At 41.2% G+C, this 24,116-nt stretch overlaps 1 protein-coding gene across 3 annotated transcripts in view; it reads left to right on the forward strand.

The window, feature by feature from the left end:
* The window catches only part of syt7a (synaptotagmin VIIa), a 75,477-nt gene that overhangs the window by 49,145 nt on the left and 2,216 nt on the right, over positions 1-24,116 (forward strand). Inside the window, exons 5-11 of one of the 3 annotated variants that reach the window (XM_032524214.1) lie at positions 1,357-1,524; positions 3,756-4,163; positions 8,371-8,502; positions 18,122-18,224; positions 21,674-21,935; positions 22,996-23,165; positions 23,480-23,594. In XM_032524214.1, the coding sequence (XP_032380105.1) occupies positions 1,357-1,524; positions 3,756-4,163; positions 8,371-8,502; positions 18,122-18,224; positions 21,674-21,935; positions 22,996-23,165; positions 23,480-23,594 (1,358 nt within the window). Of the gene's footprint in view, positions 1-1,356; positions 1,525-1,909; positions 4,164-8,370; positions 8,503-18,121; positions 18,225-21,673; positions 21,936-22,995; positions 23,166-23,479; positions 23,595-24,116 lie in introns of those variants that run through there. The other 2 variants (XM_032524215.1, XM_032524213.1) reach the window with 2 other exon arrangements.

Raw genomic sequence — 24,116 nt, forward strand, 5'->3', positions numbered from 1 at the left:
ATAGTCATGATACAAGTTGTGATGAATTGAGATAAACCATTTTTTTTTGAAAAACTGTCAAAGATTTTCTTTTATAAATCACTTCTCGACTGTCAGTAAAGTCTGTCAGAAATAGGATTGATATCTGAATATTATCTTCCTGTAAATACAAGTGATGCATGATCCCATTTATTTATGTGTTCCTAACTTTTAATAAAGAAAGAAGACGTTCACCTTGTGCTCGATAAATCAGGCCCTTGTCTCTTGTGTTGACCGTTGCTTCAGCGGTGTCATCCATGCCATTGTTGTGATTGATGACTTATCTGCATGCACTGTCAGGTCAGTTGGTCAAAATTAAATGTGAAAGGTGACCTTCAAAGGGACGTGATGAAAGTGTAGTACCCCTCACCCCACGAACCCATGCTTACACACCAGACGACTTGTCTTCTGTGCCTCGTAATTTGTGTGTCCTGGAGCAGGAGCACCATGCATATTAATAAAATGTAGTCATGTCACCAGAGGGCACTACTGTGCTTTATTTTTTGATCATTTTAGAGTAGATTTGACATTTTAAATGTAAAACCAGTTTTACATTTAAGAAATCTGAGTCAGCATGAACACTGATTAGATTGCCCTTATGATCCTTTCTATTGTGTGGTGCAGGTATTTTAGGACTTCCTGTTTACTGTTTTTGATGCTAAGTGGTGATCAGATGACATGCAGATCTTTAAAAATTAAATATTATACATTAATGTAATTGATGCTGTACAGCAACAAATGCACTTGTATTTAAGCAAATGTCACTTTGGATTTCACTTCCCAAATGAGTCGATAATTTGCTCATGAGGCACTTCAGTACAAGCCGTCCTCCAGTTGCTCTAAGTTGCTATTGAATTGCCTTGTATAGTAGCACATCTCAAGCCCCAAATTCCTAAATGAATGAGAGAATGAGACATAAATAGCCAGCGTCCAGACACTGTTGCCACTAGTGAATGCTGGCAGCTGTAGTATTGGTCCACCAGGCTCAAAGAAGTGACTTCTTGCTGGTTTTCCATCCTCCACAGGCTCCCTGTAAATTCTCCTCTTCCTCCCTGCTCTCCTTCCCCCTATCCCTCTCTTTCTCCACCCTGGATTCCACACAGACCTTTTCCTCATCCTGCCTCTCACTTGGCCTGGAAAACTAGACATGCCCCCTCACACACTCTACTGATCTATCCCACCTCCTTAGCCATGTGGTTACTCAATCTATTTTCAGTTGTGAGTGTGTTTTTGTCTTCTTACACTCTTTGGTCTTTTTTTCCTCTGCCTGTTGTTATTCTCCCTCTTCTATACATTCTGTCCGCTGTGGGACCTCCGCACCCTGTCTCTCTTTCTTAGTGGGGCAGTGTCAGGGGGTCAGAAGGGGGCAGCAACTGGGCATGGGGATGATGGGGGGGGTCCTTATCGCAGTGACAGCGTGAAGAGCATGGTGACAGAGGGAGTGAAGGCCGGGAGGTGGCAGACCGTCCAGGGCCACATGAAGTCCGGAGGATTGAGACCCAGCGAGTGAGTTCAGAACCGGGTAGAAAAAAAGCAAACATTTCAATCACGGCGCGGAAGAATAAAAACACATTACTAGGCAAATGTTATTCTTATAAATGTAATTCTCGCTGCAGCTATGATTAGATGAATGAATCAGTTCTGAGTAGAAACAAGGAGAGTCCGGTCAAGTTCAGCAGGTGGAAAAGTGCAGCTCAGGTGTCAAGGTGAGCATGTGGGAGCAGATCAAGGTGTGAGCACTGGGGAAATGTGAACGCTCATCATCATGAGAAGATAACAATAGTTGCTCGAGCTGCCTCGCAATGACTCACCTTCAGCTGACACAGTCAGCCCAGCTGCACAATATAGCCTTGTGTATGAATCTGCAGGAGAATATGATTTATTCATGCAATACGGAAATAGTCTCATTTTCACACACTGAGTGAAATAATGCCTCATACCTTGCCCTCCCGCATTTTAATTAAGATTGAGGCTAGAATGTGAACCGCATGTTGGTCACTAACTAAATGTATCCCACAGGCATGACGTATGACATAAGTTATGATCTAAATTCAGCATGTTGTAAATGAGGCGGTTCATTTTCAGTTCGAGATTTTTTGCACCTTCCTTTGGCACCTCGAGCCTGTGATATTTTTCCTCCGCATCACATTTACACTCACCACTACCTCACTCTTCATTCCCTCCTTCTCTCATCTTTCTTTTTGCCCCCTGTCTATAATTGGATTCTATTTTCAGGCTGCTATAAGTGTCTGTGTCTCTTGTGTTTGTGTTTCACACCCCATTTTCTGTCTCTCCTCCATCGTCACCCTCTGCTCTCATTGTTCCCTTCATTCTCTCCATCTTTGTTGCTGTGTAAAGCCGCCCCTCTCGTTCTCCTTTTCTTATGTTTTGCCCACAAACTGTTTTATTTCTGCAAAACCTTTCATTACACTTGTTATCCTTTTATTTAAATATGATAGACACTAAAAGCCTTGTGCAAAATGATGTTAGGTGAAGTAATGCAATACGGAAGTAAACTGCACATAACTGATGAGGTGAATAGCTCTCTCATGACCTAATTCTGGTAGTCTGGGTTACACAGCGATCTGAGAGAGGAGGATAAATTTGGGGAGTAGAAAATATCTAAAAAAGAAGATGACAGGATACTGTAGAGCTCACAAAACACAGGAATGATGCATGTGTAAGTAAGTGATGACATCTAAATAAAATGTCATACATTCATGTTGATGTGACTATTGAAACATTTGTAAGAAAGGCATTGAGCCAATTTACAGTATTTTTAAAGAGGAGGAGTGGAAAATGAGAGGCTGACAGAGGGAGGGAGTCATAATGCAGGACTTGGTTGGCTGTTGGGATGTCTCTAGAGGTGCAGCATGTATTTAAAAGACGAAAAAGACTTTGAGACAGGAAGAGAGGCTATCAGAGATGGAAAAAATTGACTGACGAGTAGAAGACATGGGGATCTCTCATCAGACCAAAACACCCTCATCAAGAAGGCCTGGAATCTGCAAAAGCACAACCCACGCGCCTCGACTCAGTCATGTGGCACAGAATCGCGCCACACTCGTGCGGACAGTGCACATTCGACCACTGCCCACGCGAAACAAACTCTCACGCAAACCTCACGCTCAGGCTGCGCAGACACGCAAGGTGCACACGCATGTGACGCAGACGCACAGGGCAAGCTCACAGTCTGCACATTGCTGCCTGACGCAGCCCTATGAGCAATACACGGCACACAGCGATCACTCAGGCTGCACCTTCTACTGCTATTTCTGCTACTGCTGTTACTGCTGCTGCCTCACGTTGCTCTCTTTCTCTCTCCTCTTCCTCCTGTCTCCACCACTCAATGCTCCTCCCTCTGCCTTCTCCACATTGTCATCATATATCACTCTTCCTCATTCCTCCTCCTCCCCCTCTCAATCATCAACTTCCTGTTTGGATGAACTTTCCTGTGTCCATCCTGACGTCAACCTGACTTCTTCTGCTGTGTCTCCCTACTGCCCTGTGCCACCTTGTCTCATCTCTGATGATTCTTTTCCACTCTTCTACGTCTCATCTCCTGACCTCACCCCCTCTGACCAACTCACCTCATGTTGCCACGGCTCCTCTCCTAAATCTACTTCATCTTCCTATTCCATGCCCTCTGACTCCTTCCTCCATCCTCATCATCCTATCCTCTGTCGGCCGTGGCCTTCTTCACGCTCTCTTTCCTCCCTGCTTCTCTGCCCTCCCAGCTTTGGGGATCCAGTCTTATCGTATGCGTCCACTTTGGACCACATCCCTTCCCGGCCTAGGACACTACTGCGCCAGCAGAGTCTTCAGCAGCCTCTCATCCACCCACCAGGCCCTGGTCTTAGCCATCCTCCCACCACATCCCAGAGTTTGGGACAATTACACACTGCACCTGGACAGCCTGGGGGAGGCGGGGGTGCTGGGAAAGGAGAGGGAGGTGGCAGCAGTGGTGAGGGTGGGGGTGCAGGTACACGAGGCGGTCCCAGGGGTGCACGGGGCAGCCCATCAGGATCAGGGGCCTCTCGCAATAGGGGAGGTGGAGCAGCAGGGTGCTCCCGTGGCAATCCTGGCAGCTGGGATTTCATGATGGACCAGATGCGGAATCGCGGCCTGGACGCAAAGTCCTTCCTGTGAGTCTCTGCAACTCTTCCTTCATATCTTTATGTAGTTCTTTGTAGTTTCACCTGCTTAGGCTTTAAGGTAATTATTTGCTTTAGTACGCTGAATGAATCAAATAGTTCATATTGTATTTATGTTTAATTACTAACTAACCTGCTTTTACCTTTTACCTTTGTGTTCTGTGCCTCTTCTTTTGGGTTTTCATTTTCAATTTGCATCTGATATACAGGGAAGGATATTACTCCTGTCAGTCAAAATATGTACTAATGTGCTTGTGTGCAAACATGTACAAATGTGTATTATGTAGGGGTGCAATTACGTGTGGGCAGCCTAAAGCCTTTTGACATACTTTTTTAGTTCATTAAATACTAAGCCAATAATAGAATACTAAGCTAATAATAGAATATTAAGCCAATAAAGTTACCCCTTAGGGGTCCTGGACCCCCTGTTGAGATCACTGCTTTACATGGTTATGTATATGGAGAATGTGCAGGATTTTCTTGCACAAAGTTTAGTCATTCTTTCACTGTAACACTTTTTTATATACATTTTTATATACATTTAAAAAGGCAATTCCATGTTAAAGCTTATCATGTTGGTGTAGGATGATGAAGGTGAGCGTGGATGAGAAGGCCAGAACTTGGTCTATTTGAAAATTCTATTATAGATGTTAATAAGGGTAGAGTTATAAATGTACATAAGCTATTGTCTTTTAGCTCTAAGTCCTTTGGTTGAGTAAGAGATGGATTACTATCTAATTTTATTAGATCACACACGGATTAACCAAAATTACACAAATTACAATTATAAGAATTGTTTATTAGATTGTATTCTTAGAGGGGAAGTTCATGTGGGGGGTACTTTATATTTTATGATTTTTTCAAATGTCAACTGAAGTTCATGCATCCATTTGTTCATATGAATGCACAGTGCTATATCAGTAATCAGTTACATTAATTACAAAGCTTTTTATTGAGAAATATGTTAAGCAAATTTTTCCTAATTTTCGAATGAGTAACGTGCCTAAAAAATGCCAAGTCAGTTTCGACATATTGTGAGCTATTTCAATCCCATTCTGTGAAAAATTGTTCAATGTTTACACTGTATGCTCTGCTAAACAGTAACATCTGTTTGGATGGCATTCAGCCTGTCTACTGCAATTGTCTTTACAGGACAGAGCTGGTGGTGCAGTTCATAAAATGCATGAGATTGTGTCATACAAAGTCACATTTTATATTCACACTATCCGACTCAATTACATGATGTTATTTTTGATCCATCCTTTGGAATGACTCTTAAATATCCTGCTAAGGAGGCACACCAGTAGGCCTATTCCATATTTCATGAGAATTTTCAACTGAAATGGCACCTCTTTTTCCGGTACCACTGGTAACTTTTAAGCTAATAGAAAAACTTAGTCTGCTGGTTGTGCTGTTTGACATGTGTCAGCATGTGTACATCACAGTCCAAATGTCACTGTGCATCAGTAAATGAACAAGAGTTAAGCAGCTGTGTGTAGATTTGTTAACCCTGAAGCATTGATCTTATGTCACTAGCACCATTACTTCCACAACATATTGTTACTTCAGGCCAGAAGTGGAGGGAGGGCAGATGAGGGAGAGAGGGGGGTGATGAAGGGTTGAGGAACAATGCCAAGGTAGAGCTTGGGTTTATTGTCCCTTTCCAACACTGAATCCATTTTACAGTAGCTTTTCACCTATTTTTTGTTCATTTGTGTCAAAGCTTCTCTGGGCATTTGAGTATGTCACAGCCAAGCAAATGTCACTGGCTAAATGAGCATTAGCAATGTAGCACATGCCACCACCAAGGTCATTGAGCATATCTCCTATACTCAACTAAACTAGTCAACTCATCGTTGTAAATGTGAGATTGAGGTCATATTTGATGATGTATTGCCTTCTCTGCAAGAGCAACACCTCCTATGATTGAATACAGAGCGCTCAGTAATAGACGTGACCCATTGTTCAAGCCAGTTCATTTCAATCTTGGCCAGATTCCCTATCTGGGTGAATCATAGCTCAATGGCTGTGTTTATGTGATTGACACAGATATCTAGCCTTTAGAGCCATTTGACCAAATGGGTCTCTTGGGTGATTGGTCATCATGCTTTGTGGCTTAAAACCAATAACTTATCCTGTTTCCTCTCTCGCCTCTGCTTCCTTAATGTTTGGTGCATTAGTTGTATAACAAATATTAAGTGTAAATGCTCGTTGAGTACTTAAAAGGTGGTGGGAGAAGAGGGATCCAATAACCATTAACCAATAACCTATATAGTATCATTAAAGGCACCATGCCGTTTTATATATACATTATAGACCAGTCAATCCAGGCGCCACTTCTTTGTCCATATGTGATTAGCTCAGAGTTAGGCAACAAAGATTCTCTATAACTAAAGATAGCACATTACGAGCTACACCAATGGTATGAAATGGTACTTCCAGTCTCATAAATAGGCACTGTCTCGTTTGAAAGTGTGGTGAACGTAGTATGAAGGGAAGAAATGTTGTTCAAATAGTTAGGTAAAAATAATAAACAGTTGAAATGGTTAGCCAAGGATAAAAGGTTGAAGCAGTGAGCTAAAAGCAATGTTTAAATAGTTAGCTAAGGATAAACGTTTGTAATAGTTAGCTAAAACTAATGTACAACGGTTGAAATAGGGAACTAAAAGCAATGGATGAACAGTTGAAATAATAAGCGATGGAAATATGGTTGAAGTAGTAAGCTAAAAGCTAAAATTTAAATAATGAGCTAAAATTAATGTTAAAACGGTTGAACTAGTTAGCTAAGGATAAACGGTTGTACTAGTTAGCTAAAAGAAATGGCTAAACTGTTGAAATAGCTAAAACTAATGTTTGATCAGTTATAGTAGAGAGCTAAAAGCAATGTTTAAATAGTTAGTTAAGGAATAATGTTTGTAATAGTTAGCTAAAACTAACAAATAAACAGTTAAAATAGTGAGCTAAAAGCAGTGTTTAAACGGTTTAAATAGTGAACTAAGGATAAACAGTTGAAATATTTAGCTAAAAGTAATGGATGAACGGTTGTAAATAGTGAGCAATAGATAATGGTCTTAATTAATGGGATACTTATTAATCTGAAAGTGGTTGTGGGGGCAGGTCAGATATAAAAGGTTGGGAACTACTGGTATAGACATCACAGAGATTATTAAACAAGTCTTTATGGTGCTGCGAAAAAATGAATGACGGCATGTAAGAAAGATGAAATTGTGAGCTTTGAGGTGATAACTTTCAACAGCTTGGCAGCACTGTATTTTCTTAGAAGAGGTATTGTAACGCAGTCAGAGGCTTAGGCTATAGAACTGTGTGTGTGGGTGACAGGAAGTAGGAAAGGAGGCAGAGAATTAAGAGTGGAGGATAGCGATGAGGGGGAAAGGGGATTTGGAGAGCAAATGTAGTGTAATAGAAAAGATGAAATGAGAAGAGAGCAACACGGATAGTGAGAGAGCAGTGACCCAGAAAGTGGTGGCATACACCAACCTTCTCAAGATACTGTCACTCAAATAGAAACAATTAGTCCAGATCTTCTTAATGAGGCTTAATAATACCTCAACTCTGGAAAGAGATGACTGGCATGTTCAATGGGAAAGGTGAGTCTCTAGGGAAAGCAAAAGGTGGTTTAATAACTAAATAAATTACTATGCGTGCGGTGTGCAAGTGTGTGTGTTTGTGTGCATACACACATACAAACATACCTGTTACATGTGTGGAAGCTGATGTGCAAGCTGCTGAATAGCATATCCATTAACAATCATCAACTAATCACCAACAGTTCCCTTAATTATTTGTTGTCTACAATGTGAACACAGCCTGCACCTGTTGTCAGCACCACTTCATTAAAATCATTATACATTATTAATTTGGCCTTTCAGTTTAAGGTTGTTTCTTAATATCCTTCCCTGGATAAAGTGCTTACTGCTGGGATTTTATGTGGCATTGCAGATTTCCCTTATGAACATTTTCTTTGTTACTGCTTCCTCTTTTCTCTTTGATGCCATATATTCTCTTGTCCTGCCACCTGTTTGCTACCTGTCCTTGCTGTCACCTGAAATGACCTCTCTTTTCTTCTCTCCCCCTGCACCACACCTTTATGTCCGAATTCTCCATCCTTTGCATCTTTTCTCGCCTTTTGTTCCATCTTTGTCTCTATCTCTTTATTGTATTTTTAAATGGGAGCCAGTGAAGGGAAGCTGGTGGTCCTGGCTTTGGCCATTGGTGTGGCTGAGCAAGATGACTTTGCCAATATCCCTGACCTGCAGGAAACAGCGCAGGCACCACCATCATCCAATCAGGAGCCCCCTCCTGAGAAGAGGTACCAGATAATGTATGAGAGTGCTTGTTGTATGCGAGAGAAGGATGAGTTGCAAATGAAAGGACGTGAAGGATAAAGCTAGGCGAGGAGAGTAGTTTTGTTTTGTAGTGTCTTCGGTGAGTCACTGCACTTAAGTGCATTGTGCCACAGACCTGCACCTGAAATAGCACCAGAGCTTGACACTGTTACAGAAATAAAAACGAGAGCTGACTATGAAACCAAATGTAGAAAAAAATGCCTGTAATGCTGAGATGAGTAAAGAGATAAAGCATTTTGGATGTTAGCTGTAAAGCCATAATGAGCTCATGAATCACAGCAGTGAGATGCCCACTGGTACTCCAATCCTTTTCGCTGCTTTTAGTGGTAAAATTTCAGTCAATCAAATAAAAACTGTTTTCTCATGCCATTGGTCTTTTTTTCCTGACCATAATCATCTTTTCCATCACAATGACATTCTCCACCATTTCATCTCTTTGTTTTTCTTTTCACTCCAGCCTTACAGAGACCTCCCATTGGTAATTGTCGTATTTCCTTTGTATTTTCATGTTTTTTTTATCCCAGTCCTTTCTACTCCTGTGTGTTTTTCCCTCCTGCTCATTAGCTTCCTTCAATCACCCTCTGCTGCTCTGAAAGTCCCGTCTCTGTAGCTCCACCGAGGGCCTAGAGAGCCTCCTCATTATTCCAAAACATGTTAGTCACTTACATAAACACGCTTCTAAAAATAAATCTTTTCCTCGCCAGCCACCTTACACACTAGAAGCCAAAATATTTCTACTCATCTTTAAGGATGCACCACTCTCGCTCACATCTCCCTATCTCCCGAAATAATTAGTTTTGCATTTTGTTTAGGAATTGGACCATTTTTTTGTGGAACAGTTTAAGACTAACAAATGAGTACAGTGGCTGTGTCCTGTGAAACAACATGCTGAAACCTCACTGTGCTTGTTGTTTGTTCATTTTTCGGCCATGGATGGTGGTTTTGATTATTTGTGCCAGCGTGTAACACCATAGAGCCAGAGTGAAATCCTGCATTTGGTCCAGCGCTAGGAAAATGCGACACACTTGATTTCCTCTGCCTACCTCACTTTGATTCTGTGACAAATTGGAGACAATTGGGAAATGCATAATATGAACACACCTTAAAACAAATTGGCAGGGAAAGGTGAAGAAATTCAGATTTACTCATCACACCCATTCAAAGTGTTTCATCAATTTGACACATGATTTAAAACTAAGGCTCTATTACAATACAGATGGTAACTGTTTTCACATCTAGACTGCACAGCTGCAGCATGAAGCTACACATGTGGGCTTTGCAACTGGAGACAGTTGCAGGGTATATTGTGTCTTATAATAGCAATAGCAATAATAGCAATTGTCTTCCCTGAACTAATAAGCACCTTTTATGTATCTTAAAAATATAGCCTTTAGATCCACGCAACTAGTGAAAGATATTTGTGTCTTGGTTTGTCTGGCTCATGTTAGTCTCTTACCCCAAAGCAGCCTGTGGCCTTTTCCTGAAGTCAACACAGTGCTGCAAGGAGTTACAAACAAGCGTAAAAATATTCTTTCACTAACATGTCGCTTTTGAGAACATCAAAACTATCTACATTGTTCAGGATCAAACCCGTAGAGCCACAGAGGAGTACAATTTGCTGTGTAATTTGCTGTGCACATTACATCTGGCTTTCCCAGCTTTTGTATTCACCTGGAAACCTCCTTAAATGGGTTGTGAAATCCACTAATAGACTAAATAGCAAGCAGGAACCGCAGGCTGCTCAGTTCAGCTCTTGGCCTGCCGGACTCGTCTCGATTTAACGATGATTGAGTGCATTGTGGTATTTTCTAGATTACCTGAGGTTCATTTAATTTCTTCTAGTCAAAACAGAATGACTGGCAGCTTCTAGTCTGTGAACAATGGAGAAAAAGAGATCTGAATATAATGAATGCTTCAAATGTCTCGGACAAACTCTTGTGTATCCCTCTCCTGAGCTGTGAACTAATTCCACTTGAGCCACTCATTGTTTTGTTTGTTTGATGATAGATTACAAATTTAAATGTATAATAAATTATTTAATTGGATGCTAAATTTAGAGACTCAATTAAATGTTACAAGTCCACAGTATATTAGAAATGCAAGGTGTAAGCTTGCTGGGACTATATCATTCCCCGTGGTGTTAGTGTTGACTTCACAGATGTCTGGCCATCAATAATCAATAATCAATCATTCTCTTGGCATATTGCTCATTGTGAATGGGGCTCTTAAGCCTCCCCAAGAAAAATCTGTGCTTTCGTTCACATCACGCTCTCCACACCCCTTGTATATCCATATCATCGCAGTCTGTGCATTCACATCAAACATGTCCTTCATGTGCCTATCACTCATTTCCATACTCGCATCACTCATGTTATACCCCATGGATTTCAACTAAATGGATCATCTGGACAACATGTGACTGGCAAATTATAAAGCCTCTTAAGTTAATGTGAATAGTTGACTCTCAAACGTTAGCATCATCAATGCTAACATAAAATGGAAATCTCTCCATTGTTGATGAATATTAAAGAGCTGCTCTGCACAAGTGTTGCCCTACGTTAGTGAAACAACCAGTGGTGGAAAGTAACTGTTACTTCAAAGATTCAGTTAGATTCAAATTTGACATAATGAAACACAGTATAACTTATAAAACATGCATAGTTAGATAATGCATAGTTAAAGATTAAACCACCAGTGGTTTGTGACTTAGTAGGGATGGGCATGAGTAATCGATTGCTCGATCACTCACCATTATGAGGGGTTATTGAAGGAACACCAGCTCTTAGCTTTTTAGTCTGGTAAATAAACAAAATAAGCAACTCAACCAACTCTGGTCGAAATAAACCTGTGCAGAAATAAAGTAGGCCTACAAACTTCGCCGAGTGAGTTTTTTTTTGTGTGTCAAGAGTTTTACTGGCATGTACTGCCCTCGCCGCAGTTACACACAGCCAGTTAAAAATCTCTTAATTCACAGAGTTAGATGTGAAAATATGATGGCTACACACTTTTTTTCCCCCTCTGTCTCTCTCTGCCGTTTTCGAGTGGGAGTGGGCAGTGGCTCAGCGCAGCTCGTTCTTCGGAGGCAGACCATTAAATCAGCATTCGAATGTTTCCCCTCTAAATATCTCACATTGTTTCATTTAAAACATAGAACACCCAAACGGGTCAAGTTATCAAATTAGCTTTCCTCCCCCATTGATCATCTCATGACCCCTCAGATGTATTGTGTGGGGACCTGACCTCCAGGTTGGGAACCACCGGACTACCTAACAGTAAAACCTTTAGCCCATCCTCCAGCAGCTTCAACAGTCAGAAGTCAAATATAATAGATTTTTCTGCAGAATGATTACTTCTGTTCTGTACTTTAAATTTAATTTGCTGATAAAACTTCTGTACTTAAATTTAAGTAGGAGTTTAAATGCATGACTTTTACTTATAATGGAGTATTTTCTTTTTTTACAGTGTTGTATTGTTACTCTGAGAGCTTCTTCCACCATTGGAAACAGTAATACTCCTGGCCTTGCACTACAATTAGCCAACTAATCCTGCTAATGGAAACATGTATGTAAAGTATGAAGTGTCCAAATAACAACAGAGGGGCATTTTGTTGACCCTTCAGCTGTATGTTAAGGCCAGAGTTGGCGCCCTGTTATTCTCAGAGGCCATGAGAAGGTGTTGTAGTGCGTTGTATTCATTACGCTCCTTTACTGGCTTTGTGTGTACAAACGCTGGATGAAAGGGTTCTGCTCAGCCATTTGTTTAAAGAAGTGAGACAAGAACTGACTGACAGTTTGAACTGCAAAAGAGTTGTTGGTACTGACTGAGACTTTCAAACTAAGGTTATACAATTTTAGGGGACAGCGCAGGAGGGATGTTGCACGATAAAATAGCAGGGGAACTTGGTTGGATTACAAAGATTGTGTGTTGCTTTAATTCTGTGGCCAAGCATGCTGAGATGTTTATATCCCAGGCATCTATAGGTTGGGAATGTTAGAAAGCTTAATTACGATGTTTGAGTAGCTCGGTAATGCCTCATTGGTCCTCACTCATACGATTCTGTTACAATTCACTGAACCTATACTGTAGGTTCTTTTACTCGTGTTGCTATAAAGAGAAGCCACAATCCCCATGAGCTGTGAATCTAGATCTCTCTCTGAGCAGCCAGCTAACGGCCCAATCAAGATGCAGGTTCAGAACAGAGGAGGCGGGATATATCCTTGTGCTACATTAACATTCAATCCACTTGCCTGTGGTCTTTCAATTATTCATCCATGCATGTTACATCATTTTGTGTAAGCAAGTGGAGTTTTTTTTTTTTTTTTCTGAATACATCTTAAAGACATTGATAAATTTATTAATATAGATTTTTTTAAACTCTGCCTCAAAGACGTGATGCACTCAGGGAGATTCTCTGAGTGTCTGTTATTGTCAAGTGGGCTATATAATGTTGCTTCATATATTATAAACTAATTAAACAGCTTAACTTGACATGAAAGGCAAATGCAATCACAGTGTATGACTTTTAACTTACATCAACATAAATGTGTGTTTATTTAAAGTCATGACTGTGTGTTTGATTTCTAACGTCATTATTCTGAGTAGGAGGAGTTTAATGTTTATGTGGTAGTGGATGTGTGTTAATGTAATGTAAGGTTATTCCGAGGTCAGATACATGTGCAGAGTAGCATTTTAAGGTGGTAATTTTGGGCCTTGTTTTCTTAGATGAAAGAACAAAACTGCTGTTTTTTGCTTCCAGGTGATATAATCTGTACATAAACATGTAAATTGATTATGCTACGCCCTGCTAGTCTGCTCCTCCTTTGACAGGGTCTTTATGGGCCCGGCTAATCAGCAGAGTCCTCAGGGGCTCTGCTTAAGACTGTCCCTGGGCCTTTGGCTCACTTTGGCCTCATGCTCATCCACACATCATAGAGGGAATGTGGAGATGCATTCAGTTACATACTAAAAAAAGGGGCAAAGTAGATAGCACTAAGGCGGAAAAAAGGAGTCACAAAGAGAGGAGGCAGAGGTTAATGCATTTGTACAGCCATCCATCCATACAGTATGTCAGGGGAGGACGAGGGAATATTCAGGGCACATATCAATCTTCCTTCCATGAGCAAGAGGATGGAGTACTCATTGTACTCTGCACATCCATGCGTTATGCGGGGCTGAAGGCAGCACTTTAGCCAGCAGGTGCATGCTGAAAAACATGCTCATCTCATACATACAGATAGAGGGATGGCAGTTGGGGAGATGAGCTATTTGGAACATTAGCCTGGGACCCTTGTGTCCTGCCTCAGAACAGGTGGCAAATGTGCACCAGCCTCCACCTCTGAGGCAATCTCTGTATCTAATCGTGATTCAAAACATTTGGTAGACTCGAGTTTTAATGGACTTAAAAAAAAAGATGTTTTGATGATTTCAGGTTGCTGAAATTCCCTTTAACGATAGGTTAGTTTGTTTTAATTAAGCTCGGAGACATCATGAATGCCAAATTGCAGAGAGGATTGGGGGGCTATAAAGGGAGGTGGGACTGAACTGTTATAGATAGGGTAGACACCATGCTCGTCTTTGGATTCAAAAGTAATCATGTTTGCAATGCTTAAGTGTGTCATAGTCAAAAGGGCAATTGCTGGCCACCAAAGTTTAAAGTAGTACGTCTGAAATACGGCTTTTAATCAAATGAAAATAGACATAAAACAGTGCATATGAAACCAACCTTCGGCATCCACTGAATTTACTTTGTTGTTTTATTTATTTCCATTTTGAGAAGCCGAAACAGAAGGCAGCATTTATCACCACCCATATTGATTCTATCTGAAAAAGGATATAGTAAACGTAATTAGTTAACAGGGAAAGCATCAATATTCATATGTTGCAGCAGAGTATTTGGTCGTAGACTTAGTGTAGTGAAGCAGCAGGAATGACTGACTGACTCCAGTGTGAATGTACATGTGTTTCATGTGGATGATGAGTTATGTAAGCAGCGCCATGCTTCACTGCTGTGGTTTTGACTGTGTATGATCCTGGGATGCTGTGGCCCCTGAAGAATGATAGAATGATAGATCTAGTCTGGGTGGCTATAAAATTGAGCATAGACATTGAAAATACATCACTTCATGGTCTCAGGCAAGCATGTTTGGTTGAGTGTGACATGTTTGCAAAGGGGTGGGAGAAAAAAATCAAAAAAAAGGGGGGCTGGGTTGGGCTTTCTTTCTCGCGTCTCTCTCCAGCCTAGAAGTGGAGTGTCTTTCCCCCCCTCCCCTCTCTTCGAGCTGCTGGCCCTCGGTCAGGTAATAAAACAGGATAGTATCACAGGACGGTGAAACCCAAAGTGGCCCCGCCTGCCTCCATGTGTCTGCTCATGTGTGTGTGTGTCTGCGAGGTTCTCACCTGTACCTGTCATATATCCTATACCTTATCTTTTGTGTTCTCAGTGTGTTTGCCTGTTTGCTCACCCCTCCAAACACACCCTTCTCCTGTGCCCAGTCCCAACAACCTCTTGGCACACACACCCTAAACCCCCAAATGTATGGTCTGTGTTTCTAGACCCGTTGCTATGCCAACAGCCCACTTTCTTTGCCCTAGCTGTGGGAGAATCTGATCTGAACTCGAGTCCACTCTGCCTCCCACTGGATACTGTAGACAACTGCAGGCTTTAAAGCATCAATTTCTATCATTAACACTCAAGGGGTCAGATAGAAAAAGCATTGACTCTAAATATGGCAGTTGTAGTTTTACCATCTTCCACAGTTTATATTGCTTTTTAGAAATTAAATAAACTACTTCCTGCAACAAATCCGCAGCTCCATCCCTTTTGTTTAAACGGTGCTGGAGCAGAGCACCTCCTCATGTGCTGTGGAGCGGGGCTGGTAGAAAGGCCATTCCTCTGACTGCACTAGCTCTTACCTGAGAATGCTCTGAACCCCTGAATGAAGCATGAAGGAGAATGAATAATTGAAGACATTCACTCCCCCATCGATAGTTGGGAGGTGGAGGAGGAGGGAGGTGCCTTGCTTTACTTCAAACCCAAAGTCTCTCTCCATGCTTTAGAGCCCTTTTGAGCTGATCCTCAGATCTTAGTTTAGTGTTTTGCCCAGCCTTTTCCTCGTCTCTCAAACTCATGGCCTGCAGTTCAGAGTCTGTGCAAAAAATAAACATGCCCCTGAAAATGCAATTACCTCCCTTGGCAACTAATACAACTAACACCAATTGATGAATATTCCCTTTCCTTCTCTAAATGGTTAACATCCCTCCTCCCCATCCCCTCGTCTCGCTCTGATTCCTTTGCTGGTTGAAGTGATTGTCTGTCTTGTAGGCTTGCTTTTTCTGTCTGTCTATTTGTCAGTATATTTTACTCCGGTTCTGTCCTTGTCTTCAGCAAAAATGTACACATTATTGCATTCAACATCAATTATCACCAAAATTAGAGCACCCAACAAAAAAGTACATTCTCTCAGTGGAAACTTGACAGAGATTGCTGGCCAGACAGACAGACTTTGTAATGGGCTCCTTGTTTTCTGCCTGTCATAGGCATTGCCTTCACTCTGTGAGTGACAACTACTTGCATATATGATATATGCACATGTAGCCAATGCCAGTTTGTGCTTTGGCCCTTGTGTCCCCAGTCCACACTTTTAGAGTGTTGCTAAATGGTTGGAAAATCAGGTTAGATGTAAAGTTAACTTCTATAATTTTTAGTTTTTACTTCATTACTACCAGTGCCCTGTTTTGTGACACTCTAAATGTGCATTTCCTATGTTCTTACTATTTGTCCCTTTTTGTGTTTTCAGTATTATATTTTTATGATATATTTATGCAGTATTTCTCTTTCATTCTATATCTCATCTATCATTTATTTTGAGCTCTCCATGTAAAGAACGCTGGTTCTTGATCTCCTTTGTGATCAATTGTATTTATTGTCTTTTTCTTTTCTTCTGTGCTCTTTTTCTCCCTTTAGCATGTTCGCCCATTTGTCTCCTGTTAGAGATATTGTGTGCATAGCTCTTTATTTTTGTCTCTTATTCTTTGAAACTTATCAGACTGACCAAACTAAGCCTCTCTTGTGTTTCCAGGCTTTCCTTCCTTCATTCCCTACCCTTTCTTGCAGCTCTGTTTTTTCTCTCTAATGTGCTGGTGTTTGTAACAATCTCACTCTCTGTTTGGTTTTGGTTTTTGTAACCTCACTGTTCATGCTATTAATATGTTCTATCTCTTTTAATACAGATTTTAAAAAATCAGCTTGCTTTTCTATTTCTTTCATTCCTTGTGGATCTTCTCTACAGACTTTATAATTTCTGTCCTGTGTGTGTGTGTATTGTGTGTATGTGTGTGTGTGTGTCTGTGTGTGTGTGTGTGTGTGTGTGTGTGTCTGCAACTTTAGCATTCTCTCTGCATCTGCTTATGTCGTTTCTCTTTCTGTGTGTGTGTCTGTGTCTGTGTGTGTGTATGTGTGTGTGTGCGTGTGTGTGTGTGCGCTCGCTCGCACACATGTGTTATTTTTCTTCTGTGTTTGTTTATTACCTAACAGTGTTTCAGTGTTTAGCCTCTCCATGTGCCTTGACCAGTCATCTATGGAGTGCTGTGTGTTCAATATGTCACATTGCATTGGCCAGGACTTTTGCATTTGGCTCTTTCTTGTTCGGTGTTTTCTCATTCTTTCTTAAATCTCATAATATTTATTCTCTTTTAATTTGTCTTCTTTTGCTGTTTTTTTGTTTTCTTTACACTTTGTGATTCTTCTTGTTTTCATGATGTATGAACATAGAGGTTTTTCTCCCAGAATGTTTCTCCCACTTTAACACTATGATTTCCTCGTGTGAGGGAACTAAACTTAACATCTTTTAACATTTGTACCTAAGTACCAGCTGTGCCATGGGAGATCTCTGTTCTCTCTTTTATGTTTTTATTCATATTTTGTGTTGTTGATGCATATTCTTAATAACTGAGAGATTCAAAGAAATACACTTCACAGAACACTTTACAAAACGGTTCAACATCTGTCCCGTTAAACGTCTGGTCCTCTACATGTTGCTATACGTGTCTGTCTCTTGTATATATAGTGACATCATGTTGCTGTACATGTCATTATACATATGTGTGCCTCGTTGATGTCTGTAGATGGAGATAATGATTACATTTAGTCTTTTTTGTTTTGTGTTCTGTCTAAATATGTGTTTGTTTACTTAGTGGAGGTAACTTTCTTGTTAGAGACATGGATGTTTGCCACACTGGACATATGTATAGTCATCTCAGATTCCAAGTTTCATCAAACACAACTCACGGCATCAAATGTCCTCAGTTCTAGCGCCCGCTGTTAATCTGTGGGATTTTTGGCAGATTTTATTTGGCTTTGCTCATGATAGCTAGACAAAGCACAATCTACTTTGAAGTGACATCTATCCAAAGCATACTTGGATTCAATTGGTTGTTTTAGATAGACAGTTTACAAGCGCCAAACAGGTGGAGGTTGGGCTCCTTGCGTGCTCAGACACTTTCTCTCTTTCTGGAGATGAGTAAGCTTCTCAACTCATGTGCTCACCATTTTCCCTTTGGGTCAATCTGTGTTTCTGCTTACAGGGGCAACAAGCCAGCTAACAGCCCCAAGGGCCAACCCCCTGATGCTGACGGCCACTCATCGGTAACTGACCTGGCCAACTCTCTCACTGGAGATATGGTGATGGTAAGACCCTTCATCCCATCACACATCCACCCTCCTTATTCTGAGTGTAAAGTGGCTGTTATTCTATATCACTTTATTGTCAACATGTCCCTTTAAAATCCCAAAACCGTCATGCTGGTAGCTCACCTGGTTGATTGTGGGCCCCATATGCTAAGGCTCAGTCCTTAATGCAATGGCCCAGGTTTGAGTCCAACACGCTGCCCTTTGCTGCATGTCGTCCCCCCTCTCACCTTTCCTGTCATCAGCTATTCTATCAAATGAAGACCAAAAAAACGTAAACATTGATTTCTACTGAACATGTAAGCCTTTAAAAAAGTCATAATACAGCTGAGCTCTGTTGACCATAGCAAGTATGAGTCAAATGGGAGTAAATAGTAAGATCTATTTAAAAAAAAGAAAAAGTGTCACCCAACCATGTGTCTCATTTAAGTGTCATTTCATAGTTTTTACAATGAAGCTCTGTGGCAAAGAGGAAAAAAGCTATCTGAGGCTTTAGCTACACAGACAAATGTTAGGATAAATTCTTTTCTAGTTTTTGGCTTTTTGGCTGTTAATGGTATGAAAACTATAGACTCATTTCATATTTAATATTAAAAATAAATTTAAGCAAAAGAGGCCAATATATTCAGATTTTCAGTCCAGTTTAAAAAAAAACACATGATCCTAAATGCCTGTGTATTTTAAGTTCCATGTCCCCTAGTTTTTAAAGCAGGCTCTAAAGTTATAGTCTCCAACTCTGGACATTTTAAAAGATTTAAAAAAAACTCTGTCCAGAGCCACAGACATATACAGCTGTTTTCACTGGCTGAGTAGTACTGCTCATGCAGCACAGGTGCCACTCAGGGTACGGTGCTCTCCCCCTTCCTTTTCACCCTCTACACCTCGGACTTCACACACAACACCACCCACTGTCACATCCAGAAGTTCTCCGATGACACAGCCGTTGTTGGTTGTGTCTCTGAGGGGAACGATCTGGAATACAGGTCGGTTATCAAAGACTTTGTCAGCTGGTGTGAGCTCAACCAGCTTCAGCTTAACACCAGCAAGACAAAGGAGATGATAGTCGACTTCAGGAGGAAAACATCCCCTTTCTCACCGGTGAGCATCCAGGGATCGGACATTGATGTAGTGGAGAGCTACAAATTCCTGGGTGTTCACCTAAACAATAAACTGAACTGGACTGATAACACCAATGCACTCTACAAGAAGGGCCAGAGTCGCCTCCATCTGCTGAGGAGACTCAGGTCCTTTGGAGGGTGCAGGACTCTCCTCAGGACCTTCTATGACTCTGTGGTGGCCTCTGCCATCCTCTATGCTGTGGTCTGCTGGAGGGGGGGCAGCTCGGACCGGGACAGGAGCAGACTCAATAGACTGATCAGGAGAGCGAGCTCTGTCCTGGACTGTCCTCTGGACCCCATAGAGAAAGTAGGGGAGAGGAGGATGTTAGCCAAGCTGACATCCATCATGGACAACACCTCGCACCCCCTACATGACACTGTGGGGTCCCTGAGCAGCTCCTTCAGCAGTAGACTGATACACCCACGGTGTAAGAAGGAGAGGTACCGCAGGTCATTCATCCCGGCCGCTGTCAGACTCTACAACGCCTGCACTACCTGATAGTGTTGTAGTTTCTGTTCCTGTTTTTCTCCCATCTACATCACACACTTTCTGTTTATCTTTAATATTGGTATTTATATTATTTTATCACAAGTACTTACTTTTCAATATTTATGGTCTCAGGTTAATATAATTTAAATTATGCTACCGACTCTTGCTTCTTTGCTCTAATTACACATTCAACTTAATTTTTAACATCACTTACACCGCAATATTGTTTCTCTTATCATGGCAACCGCACTTTAAAATTCCTTTTGTTTGACGCCATTTCACTTATTCAGTCTACCATATTTTCATTGTCTATTGCTTGCCTGTATTTCTTGCCTGTATTTCTTGCCTTGTATTTCTTTCGTGCTTACTTGTTTGTGTGTTTTTGTTTTTTGCTGTTATTGAAAAATGCTGCTACTGTAACGACAAAATTTCCCCGTCGTGGGATGAATAAAGTATAATCTAATCTAATCTAATCTAATGATGAGTAAACTGACCTTAAAATGACAATTCCAGTTTGATGTGGAAGAACTTGACAAGCCTGCCAAACCCTTGTCACATGTTTGGGGATGAATCAGAACGCTAACTGTGAGCTAGGCTTTATCCGCCAAAATCAGTGCCCAGCATCATTGATGCTCTTGTGGCTGAATGGAGGCAAATCCCTCCAACCAGCTTCATAACAAGAAGAGTGGCGGAATCATATTGATGCCCATCATGGTTTTGGATGGAAATGTTTAGTGATCACAAGTGAGTAATATGTGGCTGTCCACATGCTTTTGACCATCTACTACATGAGGTAACTTCATAGACATAGAAAGTACATTTTATTTCTATTGGTAACTTTTAGTCAGGAGGTAGGACTAGTGTTGCTGAGTCATCCTCCATGCTTGAGCCAGGTTGATTTAAAGCTGCAAATGGTAATAAGAGAGCCATAATATGAAGAAAATGCAGGTCAACACGGACAAGCCATCCAATTAAAGCCATTAAAGTTGGAATATTTTACAAATGCTCTGCCTGTCAATTCTGAAAACCCAAATTTACAAAAGCTGAGTGAGTGAGTCTTTTCCACTTAGAAATTGAAGCTCTTATCCAAAGCATGGAAACAAACAATTTCAGGGAAACCAGACAACCAGGCTGGTCTTTTTTCAAAGTATCAGTGGTGGCACTTGAACAAAATGGTCTTATGAACTGCTAGGTGTCTTCTCTCCATCAGTGTCCTCAAACGCATCTTTCTAATCAGTGCTATTGTTGCAGAAAGAGAGAAATTAAAGACAAAGACAGAAAGTGGAGCCAAAGAAGTGACCACAAAGACTGCTGCCAGTGCAGAATACCAACCTTGAGCTGTGCTTTTGTTTTCTTCGTGCCTCTCATGCAATGCCTCTCTCTCTCTCTCCTCTCTCTCTCTCTCTCCTCTACTCTTTCAGTTTGTCTCTCGCTCTCTCTTTTCCTCTTTCTGTCTGCTGCCTTCTATCAGATAGTGGCCCTTTAGTGCACAGAAGTGATAAAGCAGTTACAGAGTGGCTGTGAGAGAGCATGGGTGGTCTAAAGCTCCCCTATCTTCAATCTGAGCACCTCATGCCTCTTAAGAACATTAGAAAGGAAATGAAACTCGCTCAGTGTTGTTAATGCCAGAACAATCTCTGCCTTTAAGCACTTGCTGGAGTACGCCTTGATAGAAACACAGCTCTAAAGTCTCCTCCCCTCGCAACTTTTCTCTGTCACGGTCTGTGTGCACATGCTTGTGTCAAGTGTGTGCCCTTAGACTGAACTTTTCATGTTAATGTCTGCTGTTGCTGCAGGTGCATGCATTTATATTTATTTTAATGCGTTTGTGGCCCCTGCAGCTGTCTCCAGGTTCGGAGGATGATGAAGGGCCTGTCAGTGAGAAGCTGGGCCGGATCCAGTTCAGCATAGGGTACAGCTTCCAGAACACAACCCTTACAGTCAAACTTCTCAGGGGCCAGGAGCTCCCAGCCAAGGACTTCTCCGGCACTTCCGATCCCTTTGTCAAAATCTACCTGCTGCCGGACAAAAAGCACAAGCTAGAGACCAAGGTCAAGAGGAAGAACCTCAACCCGCACTGGAACGAAACCTTCCTGTTTGAGGGTCTGTGTTGATTTCACTAAGCTACTTATCAAATAACTGCTGCAATTGTTATTATTGTTCTTACATATTTCCATTTAAACTCTTTAATTTCAAAGTTCACATTAAAGTAAAATAAATATATTTAGTAATTACTTGACAGTTGAACACTGAAAACTCTCATGTGAAATAACCAAACTTTTCAAACTTTGGCAGATCATTTCATTTCATGTACGACCACATTACTCAATATAAGGGACAGATAGACATTTTGGGAAATGCACATGTTTGCTTTCTTGCTGAGAGTCAGATGAGATGATTGATACCATTATATATGTACGCTAAATATGAAGCCACAGCCAAGAGCTGTTTCTCTTAGTAACAGCTAAAGCCCACAAACACAACTTTATCAATGTCATTTTATCATCTTTGCAAAAACCAAAGTGTAAAAATGTTGGACCAGGCTAGCTGTTTCCTTCTCTTTATGTTGAGCTAAACTAACATCTGGCTTTACTGTAGAATTACACTTAACAGACAAAAATTAGTGTGGTATCAATCTTCTTTTTTAAGAATAAACTGAAGTATCGCCAAAATGAATTCTGAACGTTCACTCACAAACCTAAACTTGTACCATTGTTTCATTCCTCATTGTTTCAAGTTTTTATGACAACGACAAAGAGTGGTTTCTCAACGCAGAAAGAACATTTTGGGAGTTGTGTGGAAAATCCCAAACAAAGTGTGAAATTAGAAAAATAAATTTGCACTCATTAAACCTTCAACTCAAAAACCTACAGACAGGTTTGATTAGAAAAATTATATTCTTAAGCACTGCATGCTGCAGATTTTTAGTAGCAGCCATGCAGAGAGTAGTGCAGTGTTCCACCTCTATATGATTTGATGTTGTAGTAGTGTGAGAGAGTGCTGGCTGGTCCTGCAGATTTTTAAAATGCACTTTGGCCTTTGCCAAATTCATCAGTGTTAGTGCGGTGCAGATTACACTACCCTTTCTGTACTATCAAGAATATGTATTTCACTCTGTATCTTAGCTCTTACAGTGTTTCTGAAGTTTCTGTCCCTTTTTTAGGCTTCCCATACGAGAAGGTGAGAGAGCGCACTCTATACCTTCAGGTGTTGGACTACGACCGCTTCAGCAGGAATGACCCCATTGGAGAGGTGTCAATCCCCCTTAATAAGGTGGAACTGGGCCAGATAAAGACCTTCTGGAAGGAGCTCAAGCCCTGCAGTGATGGCAGTGTAAGAGAGCTCGAATGATGACGAATCCAGTGTTTTCATTCAGATGGTGTAATTACAGTTTTATTAAAAGTGTGATGCCATTTGTTGACTGCTCTCAACATGTAAGCTTGATTGACGTAATTTAATGGTGAGCAACGGGCTCAGCTAAACCAACCTTGTCACTGGACCATCTGTGTTTGGCACAAGGGGTTATAGCAGTGATGTAAGATTACACAGCAAGATAGTGAGTAATCTGTAGTTTAATTTTCCCTGATGAAATCTGATATTAGACTGGGTGATTCATACGCCATTATGTTCCTGTGTGTGTTTCTCAGGGGAGACGAGGAGACCTCCTGTTGTCTCTCTGCTATAATCCCACTGCCAACACCATCACTGTGAACATCATCAAAGCGCGCAATCTTAAAGCCATGGATATCGGGGGCACCTCAGGCAAGTTTTAGTCTTTTTTCTTTCTAGCCCTTGTTCACCCATCTGAAGCACATCTCGTGACATTAGAAGCTCCAGTCCCTGTGTCCAAACATTCAAACAAGCAGAAGATGGTTGCCGTCTGGCTCTTAAGCCGGGTTGCACTGTAGATAGCTGCTGCAGCAAGGTGACATTACATCAAGAATCTCCGTGCCCTCATCTCCATGCCCTCTATCTTTCCTGCTCTCTCTCTCTCTCTCTCTACACATCTATGAAGATCTTCAGCCTCCCAGAGAAAACTGTGTCAGCTCAGCCTGGTGCTAATTTTTAAAGTATCAGCTCTCACTGAGCATTGCTTTCTGTGGCATATTATTGTAAAATGACTGCATTCTGCAGCAGTACGATCGGTGTCCGTTTGCATTACAGAATACGATAATTCTCGAGTTTTGTTAGTACAAATCCCAGGCCCTATTTCCATAAATACTTCCTCATTTATATGTTTCCTAGCTCATGGGATAAGTTGACCTTGAGCTAAAGCTAGGTATC

This window comes from Etheostoma spectabile, chromosome 8 (assembly GCF_008692095.1).
Source record: "Etheostoma spectabile isolate EspeVRDwgs_2016 chromosome 8, UIUC_Espe_1.0, whole genome shotgun sequence".
Lineage (NCBI taxonomy): Eukaryota > Metazoa > Chordata > Actinopteri > Perciformes > Percidae > Etheostoma > Etheostoma spectabile.